Source organism: Magallana gigas, chromosome 1, assembly GCF_963853765.1.
Source record: "Magallana gigas chromosome 1, xbMagGiga1.1, whole genome shotgun sequence".
In the NCBI taxonomy this organism is placed as follows: Eukaryota; Metazoa; Mollusca; class Bivalvia; order Ostreida; family Ostreidae; genus Magallana; species Magallana gigas.
The window spans coordinates 51,314,021-51,330,546 of record NC_088853.1 but is presented as its reverse complement, the minus strand read 5'-3'; the positions used below and the strand labels follow the sequence as shown (position 1 = coordinate 51,330,546).

General features: G+C 33.1%; 1 protein-coding gene across 3 annotated transcripts in view; it reads left to right on the top strand.

The window, feature by feature from the left end:
* Positions 1–16,526, top strand: part of LOC105348389 (uncharacterized) — a 54,375-nt gene that overhangs the window by 27,009 nt on the left and 10,840 nt on the right. For all 3 annotated transcript variants that reach the window (XM_066070301.1, XM_066070306.1, XM_066070309.1), the window contains exons 7-8: positions 3,451–3,551; positions 3,798–3,939. In XM_066070301.1, the coding sequence (XP_065926373.1) occupies positions 3,451–3,551; positions 3,798–3,939 (243 nt within the window). The remainder of the gene's footprint in view (positions 1–3,450; positions 3,552–3,797; positions 3,940–16,526) is intronic.

The window sequence follows — 16,526 nt, the reverse complement described above, 5'->3', positions numbered from 1 at the left end:
TAGGGTAATTCAATGAAATATATACACAATACATAAAAAAGTTAAATTATAGCAGTCTGTTGAGGCAAGGTTTTAAAGTTTGAATAAAATGTTTTTCTTTTTCTCTTCTTTCCGTTGCACTCTCTGTAAAAAGTTTATAAAATGGAAACACTTTAAATTGCCCGCCTCCGCATACATCGATGTGCTCGCTGAGTTTTATTTTCCGGTACTCTGGGTCTTTAATTTGCTGTTTATGCACCCGGATTCTTGTTCTTAATGTTGTCCCAGTTTCGCTGATATAAAATTTGTTGCAACCATCACATATAATGGTATATATTAAATTTTTGGAATGACATGACATGTCCGAATTTATGTGGAATTGTTTTCCTCTGAAGTCAACCGAGCTGCCTTGTTTTAAAAACGGACACGTGCCGCATCGTATGTCTCCACATTTAGATACCGTTTTTATTGACGTATTTTAAATTGTAGATGGACAGAGTATTCTCTTAAGGTTCTTTGGTTGCCTTTTACTGTTAGTAAACTTGAGTTTGGTTAAAACGCGAGCCATATCTTCATCTGTTTTGAGAACTCCGTTGAGATGATTGACCACTGGAGCTATATTCGGGTTCCTAGGGTTATGGGTAGTAACAAGCGGTAATATTTTGGTTTCCTTGTTGTTCTGTAAAATTGGATTAATAAGATCCTGTCTATCTATTCCTTTGGCCTTCATTATTCCGTCGTTGATAAGGTTGATAGGGTAATGCTGGTCAGTTAAAAATTGTTTTAATTCGTTGAGACGCTGATTTCTTGTTTCCTCATCACTGACTATAGTACATATTCTCCTGGCAAGGTTGTAAGGGATGGCCCTCTTTATATGTCGTGGATGGGACGATCCAAAATGCAAATATTGATGAGTATCTGTACTCTTGTAGAAGATATCTGTAGAAATTTTATCGTTCTCCTTTTTGACTAGAACATCTAAAAACGGAATTTTTGTGGAACTTTTTTCTAATGTGAATTTAATATCTGGATCTAGATCATTAAGAATATTTTTCAACCTTTGTAATTCCGAGTCTTCTTTATTCCATATGATGAAACAATCATCTAGATATCTTTTCCAGTTCTTTTTCAGAGTCTGGCTGAATACTTCACCGAATTCCTCCTTTGTCTTTTTATACAGACTTTCTTCTAAAAATCCTAGGCATAATGTAGCGTATGTTGGGGCCATTTTAGTTCCCATGGCTGTTCCTTTGATTTGATGAAAGTATTTGCCATTAAACGTAAATACATTATTCTTTAAAACCAAGTCTGTAGCCTCCAATAAAAACTCCTTTGTAAATCTGTTATCAATGTCCGTTCTGCAATTATCAATCCAGAAATTCAAAGCTGTAAGTCCTAGTGTACTGCTTATATTAGTGTATAAGTTGACTACATCCAAGCTTACTAGTTCAGCATCAGGATCCACTTGTTCCGGTAGATATCGTAGAAAATCTAAGTCATCCCGGATGAAACTTTTTACATTTTGACATAGTGGTTTCAAAATGATATCCAATAAATCCAATATACATATATCTATATAAATATATATCCAAATCACAACAGTATGTTCTCAGTGTCCGGTAAAAATATAATAAAAGAAAAAAGCAACACTAACTGCAAAACATAAGCGCTTTCATTGTTAAAAATCTTCAGACGTTTTACCGTCGTTAAAACAATGACGTTATTACGTTACTTAGTGATAACGTCAACAATAATACTATAGTATTATTATATATATTATCTTATATATATTGTTATACCGGTATATATATATATATATATATATATATATATATATATTATCTTTTGCCTTTTCTGGTTCTATGGTTACTTCAAAAAAGGAAAAGACGTCATGTCTTTTATTCAAGATAATTTTACATTTTTCTTGATTGATTCGACAATTACTCGAAACTATTCTTATCTGCTGTCCTTGCCAAGAACCTATGTCGTGTATACAACGTTTCCTGGCAATAACTATCTTTTTCGTTCTTGGTTGTAAAACACACTCACAGTCACGTAAAAAAAAAATGAGCTGCAATGTCCTAACTTTTTTGTCTCAGTACATTCCCTAATATTTCTTTAGCTTTGTGTCTGAATATAGGCCTTTCTAGCCGAATGTAAGGCATTCAAATGTGTAGCAAGTACCTCACCAGTTGTAACCTCAAGTGATGGCAATATTTCTGTCAAGCTTGTTCAGTGTTCTATTAGTGGACATTTGACGCAATATATTCTGCTGTTGAATATGTGCAAACATTAAGAATGGACTTATCACTTCTTGCTAAATTTATAAAAAAAAAAAAAAAAACAAGCATATAAGTGATACATTTTTTAAATTCAAAATAATGATTCCTCATAAGGCATCTTATGGAAAGGCAATCAAAAGGAAGTTACTTTAAAATCAATTATAGCGAGCGCAGCTCGCCGGAGCGCAGCGCCGGCGAGCGAAGCGAGCTCTAAGAACCAGTGTGCGCGGGAAAAAGAACGAGCTAAACCTACAGTTCATCAAAGTTTTTTGTCTACGTCCCATAATGCTCGCTAATGTTTTAACCCGTGGTGCTATGCCAAAAATGGCCGACTTTTAATTCGTAATCTACGGTGTCTTAAAGTTTGAAGACACGTTTTGAGTACCGCATATGCTTTGGCGAGACTCAAAAGATTTGTTACATGCTTCCATACCTTCGTATTGAGTCGAGAAACGTAAAAAAAGACGAACAAAGTCATGGATGACGTCACAGTACTCTCTCGCTATATTTCCCGCGATAAATTTACAGGTGGATCAAACATCTGTAATGTGTGTACTAGCTATTTCAGTATAGACCGCGATACCTGCCTCATTGACATATGATTTGTTTTTAATTTTTTTATATAGAGATTATATAAATATATACTAGCAAGAACCATACTTTACTGTCATATCGATTCATTTTAAAGCTAATTGTGCATGCAGCAGATAAGTATATGAGTAGGAAGGAAATTAAAAATAGGACATTTATAAAAAGGAATATTTAATGAAAAAATAAACAGTTAAAAAATGTATGTAGATATTGCTTATAGTCAACAATTAAATTTGAAAGTGAGAAATTACCCAACCTACAAACAGGGTCTGGGTTCTCTCTCTCTCTCAGAAACGATGCTACGTGCCTGCTCTCTCTCTCTCTATCTCTCTCTCTGTCGGGGTAGGGGGTTGCGCTGTATGTATCATAACCATTAAAATTAGTACCTTTGGCATACTTATTGAACAGCAATACTCTCTCAAACATTCTTTGACATTCGTTGATACCTAAATAACACTAGGTTGACAATGATGCAAGGTATGCGTAATTCGTGCTGCGCTCGCCAGAACGGTAGAACCGTATTCTTGTAGATGATTGTGTTATTGTGATGTTGACTTGGACAAAGATTTTAAAGTGTAAATTTATATCAACATTACAGGTGCAATTTTTTTCGTGAACATTCCCACTGACCCTCTGGTGTTACATGAAATGTGTTCTTCTACGTTTTATCAACTTTACCAAAGAAATGTCATATCAAAGGTACTGCACACGGATTTTATAATGAGTGTTTAAAATGTTTGTTGCATTCGTTTAAAATGGAATTAAAATCGATGGCTTTAGTTTAAGAATAATGGGGATAAAAGAATGTTCATGTATTACTTTGAGTGCCGTGTAATCAAAAATCAATTTTGTATTTAAATGTGCTGAAAGTGTTAACATCATTATCATTATTACAAATGTATATTATTATTATCATCACTATTATTATCATTATTATAAACGAAGGAGGAATTGAGGAATACATTTGTCCCTACCAATAACGCACGAACGGAGACTGACGTAAAAACAGCATTTGTGGAAATAGGGAAGGATAATGGTGCGGAACTTCTGCATTTTACACATAGAAGAGTCAAAATGTATCAGAATAGTAAGTAACTTTGCTGTATTCTTGGTTTACTCGCGAACTTCCAACGTTCAAAGTGAAAGCTCTGTTGAGCGATTTCAACGACAGTTAATTCATTTTTTTAAAAGTATACCAAATCCACCTGGTCATGAAGAGAAATTGAATCAAATCAACTGCGTAGCAAGTTAAAGCTGAGAATTTAATGTAAAATGTCAAAACTCAAAATCGAATTAATTGTTATGCAATGGACATAAGCTGCAGTATTTATTATATATTTCAAAATATCAACTCATACTTTCTAGAGGACCTAGTAAAATGCGTGAGAGCATGGATTATTCCTTGTTTGATGGCCGGACTATGTCAAACAAGAAGCAACAACGACGCTGCAGATGTGTGTGAATTGTTTTTTCAGGATCTAAGAGGTCGACTCTCTGACGTGAAATGTGTGAACTATAAAATTTATGAAGTGATTTTTCAGAAACTGTAACCATTTGCAAAAGAAGCACAAGGAAACTTAACGTCTTTAGCAACTTAAGCATCAAATTAAAAGGAGTAGTTCTTGGCATATTAATAATACTTGAAGAATGATTCCTTATTTCTTCAACATTAGCTCAGTTTAAATCACCATTATGTAGACAGTACTCAAAGTACGATGAACAATAATATTAATTTGCCGCTTGAATTGTGAATTTAAATTTGGTAGTTTATTAGTGAGTGTCTGAGAAGTTTTGTTATGAATTAAAAGGCATGCGATCCTGCTTGAAATAATGTATAATCAGACTCCACATGTAGAAAGCATAACGTTCTCAGTTTAAAAAAAAAATTTGTTATGTAGGTATTTCAATTTACTTTGATAACAGTACTAGACCTTTAGTTTGGCATCAATCTTTTTTTATATAATATTTCATAAATATTATAAATAATTTCGTTTTTACACAATTGAATTTTTTTTATACTAACTATACAATCCTTGTAAATATTCATTTAATGCTCCTCGTGTGTTTAAATATGCAATGTATACATATACGTTGGTAGTATACAATTATCTAGCTGCTGCGCATAAAAGTCAGCAATTTTACCCAAGAAAAGGCTATACTATTAAGCCAACGTTTATCAAAAATTAACCCCCTTTTTGATTGACTGTATGACATCGTTTGTTAAGTAACTTGGACGGGTCAGCTTGTGTGTTGACAACAGCAGTTTAAACACGAATATGGATCCCCAAACCAGTTAAGCGTATAAATGTAATCAATAGCGGAAAGATAAGATATAATAGTTGTTGCAGCATAGTCCCTTAAAACAGGTACTCAGTATGCAAATATATATATATATACTGGTATATGCTAGTTCACTGGAAGCTCAATAATTAACTCATATCTCTGTGACTATCTTTATGGCTGTCAGTCTTTTGACCATTTGCTCTTCTAAAGAGCGATTCATAATAATTCATAAAATTTTGGAACCATCATTAAAACACTGTGTATTCTCTTACTCACTGTTTGCAATGTAAATTTAATTCAATTAGTAATATTTATCAATGAGGGGAAAATGCTGCACATCCCTTTTCGCCTGGCTGACTTTATTGGTGTTCAATATAGAGTCCGCGTAGATTATCAAAATCAACAATAAAATGTGCTGTTAGAAAATGCCATATCTTATTTGTTTTAAGGTATTGTGATATTTGGAACTTTTGTCAATCATTTATTAATTTACGATGATATAACAATAATAAATGTGTTTAGATGCGGATATAATCCACCTTTAGAGAAATAACCAAGATAACAAAAATAAATGCATTAGAATATATTTAGAAAATTTGATATTGATTACAAAAAAAACATTCTGCTTTTCGGTTATGAGGCGAATCGTTTATCATCTTTTATAACCAATATTGATATTATGTTTCTCTGTTGTTGTTTTGTTCTCTTTGTAGTTATACTTTAAACTGATGAGTTATGCAAGAGTAAAGTTTGATTGATAATGAAAAATCCATTCGTAAAAAGCCACCTTACACCAGCATTAATGAGCAATGTGAATAAAACTTATAATTTTTGTATGATTTGTTCGCACAATTATTTGAAATCATATTTTAGATATCGATATCTTTATTAACAATGCATTTTTAGGGTCATTGCAATCAATTACTGTAAACAGGGAAATATTTACCTCCGTTTATTTTCGCCCCTTACGCCCTCGTTGTCGGTGGGCGTATTTAAGACGGGGCGATTTCCAATATCTCAAATCATTTCTTTTTAAACAATACTGTGTCTAGGCGAATTAAAGACGGGTATTTGCAGGTGTAGAATTATTATGAACTCTTTACAGTCTAATCAGAACACCCCCTTTTCTTAATACTCGTCAGCGTCTGACAGGTATCGATAGGTCTTCCCCACACGGCTTTTCTTTTTATCCAACTGATTAAAAACCTATTGGAACTCTTCATTAGAAGATAGAAAAAAATAACCCATGCTTCTAATCTATGTTACTTCTTGTATTAAGGAGATAAGTCTCTCTTAAAAAAGATAAAAGCATGTCTATAATTCAAAAGTACAGTTAGATTGTATGCAAAGGTAGAGGAAATGACCTTTTATTGATATCTGTAAGATGCTGACGACTGAAAGGAGAAGATGATGAATTAAATTGGACCATGCTACATGTATTTTTCGTGAGTTTGTAAAATTATAAATCATCCAGATCAATAATTGTGAATCAAGCAACCAATGCACAATTATCTGACATTGAATTGTAAACCAGAAAACAGCAAGATATAAAGTCTCGACGTCATCTTGGTCCTCCTCTTAACAAGAGCTTAAACGTTAAGCAGTTCTTGTCTAGGTACAATATTATGCAGAATTTATTCATCCTTAACTGCTTTTTCTTAGGAAACGTGATGGAGGTATAAGTTAAACTCTTAATAAACTGATGCAAGCTGACAAAATGCACGTTGATGCAAACAATGTGTCAAATGCGCATTAGTGTTTGATTGTTATTCATCTTCACGTGGTGGAATCTGTGATCTGGACATTAGCCCGCAAGAAATTTGATTTATCAATAGATTTTTTTTGTCGAATAGTTAATAATGTCGTCTCACCTTCTATTTTTGATAAGGCACACAGTTACAAAAATTGAAAAAAACTTTCATGACGTCATGTTTACCCGTATAAACGTGCTCTGTGGTAATAACCATGCCGCTTTTAAAATCCAGTTACAAATATACCTCTCAAACAAATGTAGTAAAACTTCACAAGGCAATGCAAGAAATGTTTATACGAAGGTTAATGTGTTAGTTGCGATTTTTATAAAATTTATATGACAAACAGCGATACTATCGATGTATCTTTTTATTGACCCTGGTACATATACTAACAATTTAACGGCAAAAGAAGATATCTTTAAAAAACGCAAACCATTTTTTCTTATACACGAACGATTCCACACGATACACGAACGATCACCTACGGTACACAAACCTTTTAGCACAATTGGCCTATCTGAATTAATTCGACGTGGCCTATCGTAGAAGTCCATTTTTCACCACAGCAGACAGACTTGTTTCAGGACTTGTTTACACATTTTTCCTTGACCCTTTACATTTGTACATTATTTATATTTCGTATTTACGTTTTAATTTTTAAAGTTTAATCTGCATTTGGCTACGAAGGTAGATTAAAAATCTTACGGGGAAAATTTGTTAAATGTATAGAAGTTTTAATACATTCCGTAAAAATTTGAAAAAAATATATATCAATATATATTAAAAATATGTGATTATAGGAAAAAGGCTTATTTCTTACACATTACAGGGGGAGGGCTGTAGAGGGTCTGCAGAACGGTGAGGGTTTTATAAAATGATCCATGTATAAGCTACCTAGACTTTTTAATTTTTTTTTCGACCCCTTATTTGTTAGCGTACATAGACGGAGTTCTCTTCCGACGTCGTTCTACTTTTGAAATGCCAAAGATCAATACCATGCAACAAGATAATGCACACAGGCTTTCCATCCCTATATATTGCCACTTCATCACGTGATCTTACACAAATGCACATAACTATTTAAGTAATATTTTAATACGTAGATCTGCTACTTTGAATCGTTAAGGTATGTAGAGGTTTAATCAATTTTTAATCGTTAGATACAGATAACTATTTGTACAACAGAATTGTCATGATATCCCCTTGTACACTATACAGTATACAAACAAAGGCCCTGGCCGAACCATATAGGAAATTTTGAGATGTAATCCTTTTAAAACCCTTGCCCTTTCTATGTACTGTGACATTTGTAAAAATTCAACTTTATAACAGCTGTTTTGGGAGCAATCTCATTGACGTGTCAACAGAACACAAATTTAAACCATCCTGTAAGAGAAGATATACTCATATGTGTCCCAATCATTCAAAAAGGAAAATTGTAAACTTTTCTATGAATAAGACAGCATAATTTGTGTAACCTGTGTTTCTTCTAGTAAACATAAACAGCTGATTAAATTGACGTCTGGAAAAAGATTGAAAACAAAAAAACTGACTTTCCAAAAAGATAGACTAAAGAGTTACAAGAAAGGTGAAAAACTGGAAGAAAGAATAATTTATTATCCTTATTTATAAAGTCGCTTTAAAAAGCTGCCTTTGAAGCGAACTCTTCAAATTAAAACTGAAATCCGACATTAATGAAATAGCCACCAGACTATAAGAAAACCGCCCTCAATTAATAGGAATATAAGAAATGCACGCATAATTTCTCAAATCAAACGGTGTTTTTTGGTCTGATATGTAAAACGAATGATTTCCACCGTTCGTCGGCGTACATATCAAGAACTGCTGTATTTAGACGAATGTTGCCCCCAAAACTCACAGTTTTCTTTTAAACTTTTATTACTCAGCAGAACAACAAACACAAGATGAAACTCTGCCATTCAGATCTTCCAAAATTGACTGAAAGGTAACTGAAAGGTATATCTCTGCCATTCAGCCACCTTTCCATAACTTTCAGTTATCGTTCTATTGACTGAATATAACTGTTTAATTCTGTGAAAAGAATAGATTATTCAACTGTTTAAATATAGGTGTATTTTCCCGCGACACCATGAATGTTTTTCCGTCAATCTGACTCTTATTTAACTCAAGAACTACTTTCAAACCTCTCTCTCTCTCTCTCTCTCTCTCTCTCTCTCTCTCTCTCTCTCTCTCTCTCTCTCTCTCTCTCTCTCTCTCTCTCTCTCTTGCTCATGTTTAAATGAAAAAACGTATGTAATATATTAATATAAGTAGCCGTTTTCTAAAAAAAAAAAAGTAAAATATTAGAGGATTCGTTATTTGCAAAAACGCGTTATTATTTAAAAGTAGCAATAAATACCGTACGCGCTTTCGATCTTTACAATATGTTGACCGTCTATTTTCAAACACAAAATAATGCAAAATTCAGAAAGGTCATTCCTGTTCAGACTATTACATAACCTTCCTTTCTGTGACAGCATCCCTGCTCTGACCACGTGCCGTGAGAATTCTTATCGGATGTTGAGACAACTCTCTCTATCTTTCTTTCTCTCTCTCTCTCCCTCTCTCTCTCTCTCTCTCGTTCGTTCGTTCCAAAAAAACTAATATTTTATATGAATTAGTTAGGTAATATATATTGCCACTACTACAATCTGATTAAAATGCAGATTTCTAAATAAGCGCACATGTTGTCTCAACGAACGTTTTCAGCAATATATCATATCAGGGACGTATAAACACTGTGCGTGACTGATCATATGCGCTTTCCTGAAGTTAAAATAATGCATTATTCATACAGGTATATTAAGAACCACGGGTAAAGCACAATACAAAAAAAATATCCCTATGTTTGTGCGTGTGTATAATTAGTATATGACACTTCTTGTCTATGAAAGCACCCGTGCTCTGACCACGTGCCGTGAGAAATCTTATCAAAGGTTGAGAAACACTCTCTCTCTCTCTCTCTCTCTCTCTCTCTCTCTCGTTTTAAATAAATATGATGTTAAGTAACACATTAATACATGTACCCATTTTATGAAAAAAGTAAAATTATAAAAAAGGTTCGTTCCTCTCTTGTTTCCTAATCTATGTCCACTCTAGTCTTAAAATTATGCATCATATATTAATACTATTTGTTTACTTATATTTTACAATGCCAAATACACCAAGTGAATGAAACTGTTAAAAGAAAAATACATATCAGAGTTAGTAAGGAACTGTATTTTGTGGCGGAAGGATTTCAAGAATAAAATGAACAATTTTCATTACTCAATAGTTTTAGGGTACTGATACTTTATCTCCCATATTTTCGGCGCAGTCCAAACTTTCATATTGTTTGTGTATTACAGTATATTCTTTTTCTTTCGAAAACATATTTGAACAACATTTCTATCAATATTTTTTGTCATAAAAAGCTTATATTCCGTAGAATTTGAAAAAAACGACTCCAAAATGATTGAAGGGAGGAGTCTTTTCTGTATTTCGACTTGTCAAACGTAAAATTGATTAACTGTTCATTAAACCAAGATAAAAGGAAATTAAAATAGTAGGAAAATATCACATGTTTCGCAATTCAGAATTGCTGTAGATTAATGAGTCTGTTTTAGCATTTTTAAAACAATACTAGTAACGTTGGATTTTTTAACTAATGTGAACAAATAATTTGATACTTTGGTTTCAGAATTTGTCTTTAAAATAAGATTTTTGCTTATCAATTTACATTTTCATAAACTTTTTAAAGCGCTCATTTATACATTAATATGTGTGAAAAAATCATTATAACCAGTTTTTCTTTCGTATTAAATGGTCAATACATTAGTTTTTCTGTCAATTTATATCTTTATGTGACGTCTTCATAATACGTAAAAATAAGAAATATTTTAATATTGGAAACATAAAATTATCAAATATCTTCGAAATTTAAGAGAATTGGAGGAATGCGGGCTAAGCAATATCAATTATAATTTCTGATATACATTCTGATATTCCTTCGTTTTATTGAAGAATAGAATCTTCATATCTAAAACAGATGTCTACTTAATTGAAAAAACTACTTTTATTTTTATCATCTTTTAAGTTGAGGAAAAGGGTAGTGCCCTTGACCTGACCTTTATGCAAAAACAAGACAGTCAAATTTGATTGAACTGATAGAATCTATTGGTTATATGATCTGTTTTACTGTGACAAAATTTCTTGAATTTCTTATTGAAAGAAGTATGTTTGAGAACGAGAAGACTTCCTTAAAGCACAAAGCACATTTTGAGTGGTATATGTCACTGACGTTCTACTTTCTTTTCTCCTTTCACTCTATATGTGTGCAAAGTTCGCAACAAGCATAGCGGAAAGACACCTCTGATTTATGAAAAGTTCTATTTACTGGATAAGAGACATATCAATGGCATGGCAACTGGTTAAAAAAAAACTTATTTTTATACATGCAAACCGTAAAACGTCAAATTAACCTTGAGGCGTAATTTTGCTACTTTGATGCTAATATTTAATTTCCCTGCTCTGCCATGTAAGGCACAGTATAAAATAGTACGATATCAAACGACAATAGTATAAAACTGTACCTTTTGTATATTCATAAAATATGTTTCACTGAATTTAAATTTGTTCTTTTAAATTGTAATGGGCATTTAAAGCAGTATCAGAATTTATGGATTACCCTGCACCATAATGCCTATGCTACGAAAGCCGAGAAGGATCATTCGAGATTCGAGATTCAAAATACGAGATTCGAAATACGAGATTCGAGATTCGAAATTCGAGATTCAATATCTAAATATCTAAATTAACCAATCAAATCATGGATCTGAAACCTGTACCCTAGCAACATCAAACTGTTCTAAATAAAGATCATTTGTACATGCTCTTTCCTACAAATAAATGTCTTAATATCTCTTATATAGTGGTTATAAAATGGTTAAATTAACATTGATGAATTAACCCCACACAGTATAAAGAATTAAATTAGAAATAACACTGTTGGCTTTGCGAATCTAAGTGGTTTTGTTTGCCCTGTATGTATTTCCCCTGAACAATTTTTACCCGAAGTGTATTCGCCCCAACTGTGTAAAAATCGGCTCGCGAAGAAAGATCTGTTTAATCTAAATGTTTAAGCTATGAAACGAAACTCAATGAAATAATCGACATGTCAAAATATAAGTTTTAAACCATAAAAGATATAATGATTTACAACCTCAACTTTTAAGACAAAAATCCAGATAAGAATAGTGTATTGTAGGGTATGACAATGCCATTGTCGATATGAGAGAGAGAGAGAGAGAGAGAGAGAGAGAGAGAGAGAGAGAGAGAGAGAGAGAGAGAGAGACAGACAGACAGACAGACAGACAGACAGACAGACAGACACAGAGAGAGTTTTGTAGTGTCAAATTCAGTTTTGATTTAGAATTTGAATTTGATTTGATTTGTTACAAGCATACATATATAGAAAATAATTAAGCCTCTAAAAGGAGAAAAGAGAGGAGGTAGCTAGGGTAGGGCAGACCAACTAGCAAGCTTTGATTTTAACGGTGTTAGCGCACCTGTGATTTACATCGACTCTCTCTCTCTCTCTCTCTCTCTCTCTCTCTCTCTCTCTCTCTCTCTCATCACCTAGAATTTCCTTTTCCGTGAGGGGGTTTGGGGTATTTGTGATGTCTTACATTAGCTAGCGAAAATGATAAAAAAAAAACATGAAATTTTCTTTAAATTGTGTGCGGATGTTGTACTCCAATAATATGTTTTCAGTATATACATTTCAAGAGGGGGGGGGGGGGGGCTATATAGTCCTAATTAGTTTGCTAGTTATTCTGTCCCCACTTTGTTTTCTCTTCGTTTTCCAGGTTTTTTTTTATTTGGCTCGGCAAATTAATATAAAACTTTCTGTGTAGCTCCATAACGATGCACTGTAGATAAATTATGAGTAGTTTTACTTTTCATAAACAGGTACATATCCGTACTTGATTTTTTTAATTTGACTCTTATAATCGGATTTAATATTCCAATAAATATAGGGTAGGAAAGTACGAAAGCCGAGAAGGATCATTCGAGATTCGAGATTCGAAATACGAGATTCGAAATACGAGATTCGAGATTCGAAATTCGAGATTCAATATCTAAATTAACCAATCAAATCATCGATCTGAAACCTGTACCCTAGCAACATCAAACTGTTCTAAAAAAAAAAAGATCATTCGTACATGCTCTTTCCTACAAATAAATGTCTTAATAGCTCTTATATAGTGGTTATAAAATGGTTAAATTAACATTGATGAATTAACCCCACACAGTATAAACAATTACATTAGAAATAACACGTATTCGCCCCAACTGTGTAAAAATCGGCTAGCCAGGAAAGATCTGTTTAATCTAAATGTTTTAGCTATGAAACGAAACTCAATGAAATAATCGACATGTCAAAATATAGGTTATGATAAAGTTTTAAACCATAGAAGATATAATGATTTACAACCTCAAAGACAAAAATCCAGATAAGAATAGTGTATTGTAGGGTATGGCAATGCCATTGTCGATATGAGAGAGAGAGAGAGAGAGAGAGAGAGAGAGAGAGAGAGAGAGAGAGAGAGAGAGAGACAGGCAGACAGACAGAGAGTTTTGTAGTGTCAAATTCAGTTTTGATTTAGAATTTGAAATTGATTTGATTTGTTACAATTATATATAGACAATAATTAAGCCTCTAAAACGAGAAAAGAGAGGAGGTAGCTAGGGTAGGGCAGACCAACTACATGTAGCAAGCTTTAATTTTAACGGTGTTAGCGCACCTGTGATTTACATCGACTCTCTCTCTCTCTCTCTCTCTCTCTCTCTCTCTCTCTCTCTCTCTCTCTCTCTCTCTCACCACCTAGCATTTCCTTTTCCGTGAGGGGGTTTGGGGTATTTGTGATGTCTTACATTAGCTAGCGAAAATGATAAAAAAAACCATAAAATTTTCTTTAAATTGTGTGCGGATGATGTACGCCAATAATCTGTTTTCAGTATATACATTTCAAGAGGGGGGGGGGGGGGCTATATAGTCCTAATTAATTTGTCAGTTATTCTGTACCCACTTTGTTTTCTCTTCGTTTTCCAGGGTTTTTTTATTTGGCTCGGCAAATTAATATAAAACTTTCTGTGTAGCTCCATAACGATGCACTGTAGATAAATTATGAGTAGTTTTACTTTAACAGGTACATATCCGTACTTGATTTTTAATTTGACTCTTATAATCGGATTTAATATTCCAATAATTATAGGGTAGGAAAGAGTGCATATATTTACCCAAATGGACCAAAATATAACCAAATGAATCTAAAAATTTTGACAAAATTAGTTTTAAACGTCCGACTCTTTTTCAATTCTAATCGGGTATGTCCTTTAGAAAAATCTTGAACCACACACATTTAAGCAAATAAAACGACAATTGTTTCATTTTTTATGGGGAGGGAGGTGGTGCCGGTAAAGGACATATATTGCTTGTGGCAGTTGTGCTATACTCTCATTTGTTATAATAGGTAATACTACATATTGATATAAAATGAAAGTTTCCAATTACACTGTACATAGCTTTTATCACGCATTTTGACCCGTGCGATAGTTTAAAACAATTTTCAAAGCATTTAATGTAATTTAACCGATCATTTTTGAAATTTAATTTGATGGATCCCCGCCTGATACGTCCGCCTTCTTGTTTATTAGAATTTAATGTACGTTGACCACATTAACTTAATCGGCTATGTTATTGGACGATAACATTTTTTATCAATGTTTTTGCAGGATATGTAACAAATAACAGCCTATTTGTTGGTTTTTGCACTGATTATTTGAGATAATTTGCCGCCATCTTTTATGCATTCCACACACCACTCACAGTTTCTTTATTTGGTGTTCTGTGTGTATGGCGACAAATTGGTAAATTTGCACCACTCACCGCTTGTAGCTTCATCCTGATTACCTTTTATCTGGCTAAGTGTAATGTAGTAGTATATTAAATACACACATCTTTGTTTGCAGTGCTTATTTACATCTTTAGAGATTTACTTACAAAAAAAGTAAACATTTGTATGACTTATATGTAATTATTGTCAATTTTGGTGCGGGGGGGGAGTAGGGGGGTAGGACACTACAGAGAAACTTAACTTGGCTGTGAAACATATGCTTTTATTCTTTCTTGTTGATATATAAATGAATGAATTATAACAAAATACATGTACAACAATTAATTTTGAAATATTCATGCACAATCAGATAAAAGGTTTTACTGTTCTCTGCACAAGAAATAGGCAATGTGAACAAATTGGCACCCTATCATCCCTACCTTTAATTGTAGAGAGTAGGTATCCTTCTATATTGAAAACAATTCCAAAAGTAAGACTCATAATAAGTTGTTTACTGAGGAAAAGGAAAAAAATTGTATTTATTAATAATTCCGTATGATGTGATTATATCTCAATGATTTGTTTATAATCATAGTACTAGTGTATCACTGTATGCATACATAAAAACGATAAGTAATGCTTATATTTATTAGTGAAATAGGACAGAGTATTTATATTTAGATTATTTAGATACATGTACTAATCTTCATGCGGGGATCTAGAAAGGAGGGGGGTCAGGGGATCTGGACCCCCTCCTCGGGAAAATTGGAGCTTATTAAATTTACATAGTAAAATTTTTTGAAATTGGCCTAGGACCCCCTACAGAAAAAATTAGCTACGCTTATGAAGTTTTCTACCATAACCGCATTTTTACACAAACGGGAATAAACCTGGGTTTTAAACTATTACTGGTGGTGAAATACCTTAGGGTTCAAACGCATCAGATGGAAATGCACCAGGGCAAACAAAATCACTTAAATCCGCAAAGCACACTGCATTATTACTAGTCTACTTAGATATTCTGTGTAAAAGTAAATACAAATAATTATTTAGTAAGGTAGGGAGAAGTGAACATAGCATTTATTTGTATATAAGAGCATGTACGTATGATTTTTATTTAGAACAGTTTGATGTCGCTAGGATACATATTTTCAGATCCTTGATTTGATTGGTTAATTTAGATATTGAATCTCGAAATTCGAATCTCGTATTTCGAATCTCGTATTTCGAATCTCGAATCTCGAATGATCCTTCTCGGCTTTCGTAGGAAAGAGTAGACGGGACTTTTTTGCGCATATCCTACTGTACCATTCATTCAACACAGGTATTAGCACTCATCGAGTTCGACTTGCTTTCTTTTTTTTCATCCACTGGATTTAAAGCTATTAATTTTTGAAAATATTTTGAATTTAAGGCCTGATTATATATAAATAAGAGCTGCGCTGGTGCATCTATTTACCCAAATGGACCAAAATATAACCAAATGAATCTAAAAAAAATTGACAAAATTAGTTTTAAACGTACGACTCTTTTTCAATTCTAATCGGGTATGTCCTTTAGAAAAATCTTGAACCACACACATTTTAGCAAATAAAAAGACAATTGTTTCATTTTTTATGGGGAGGGAGGTGGTGCCGGTAATGGACATGTATTGCTTGTGGCAGTTGTGCTATACTCTCATTTGTTATAATAGGTAATACTACATATTGATATAAAATGAAAGTTTCCAATTACACTGT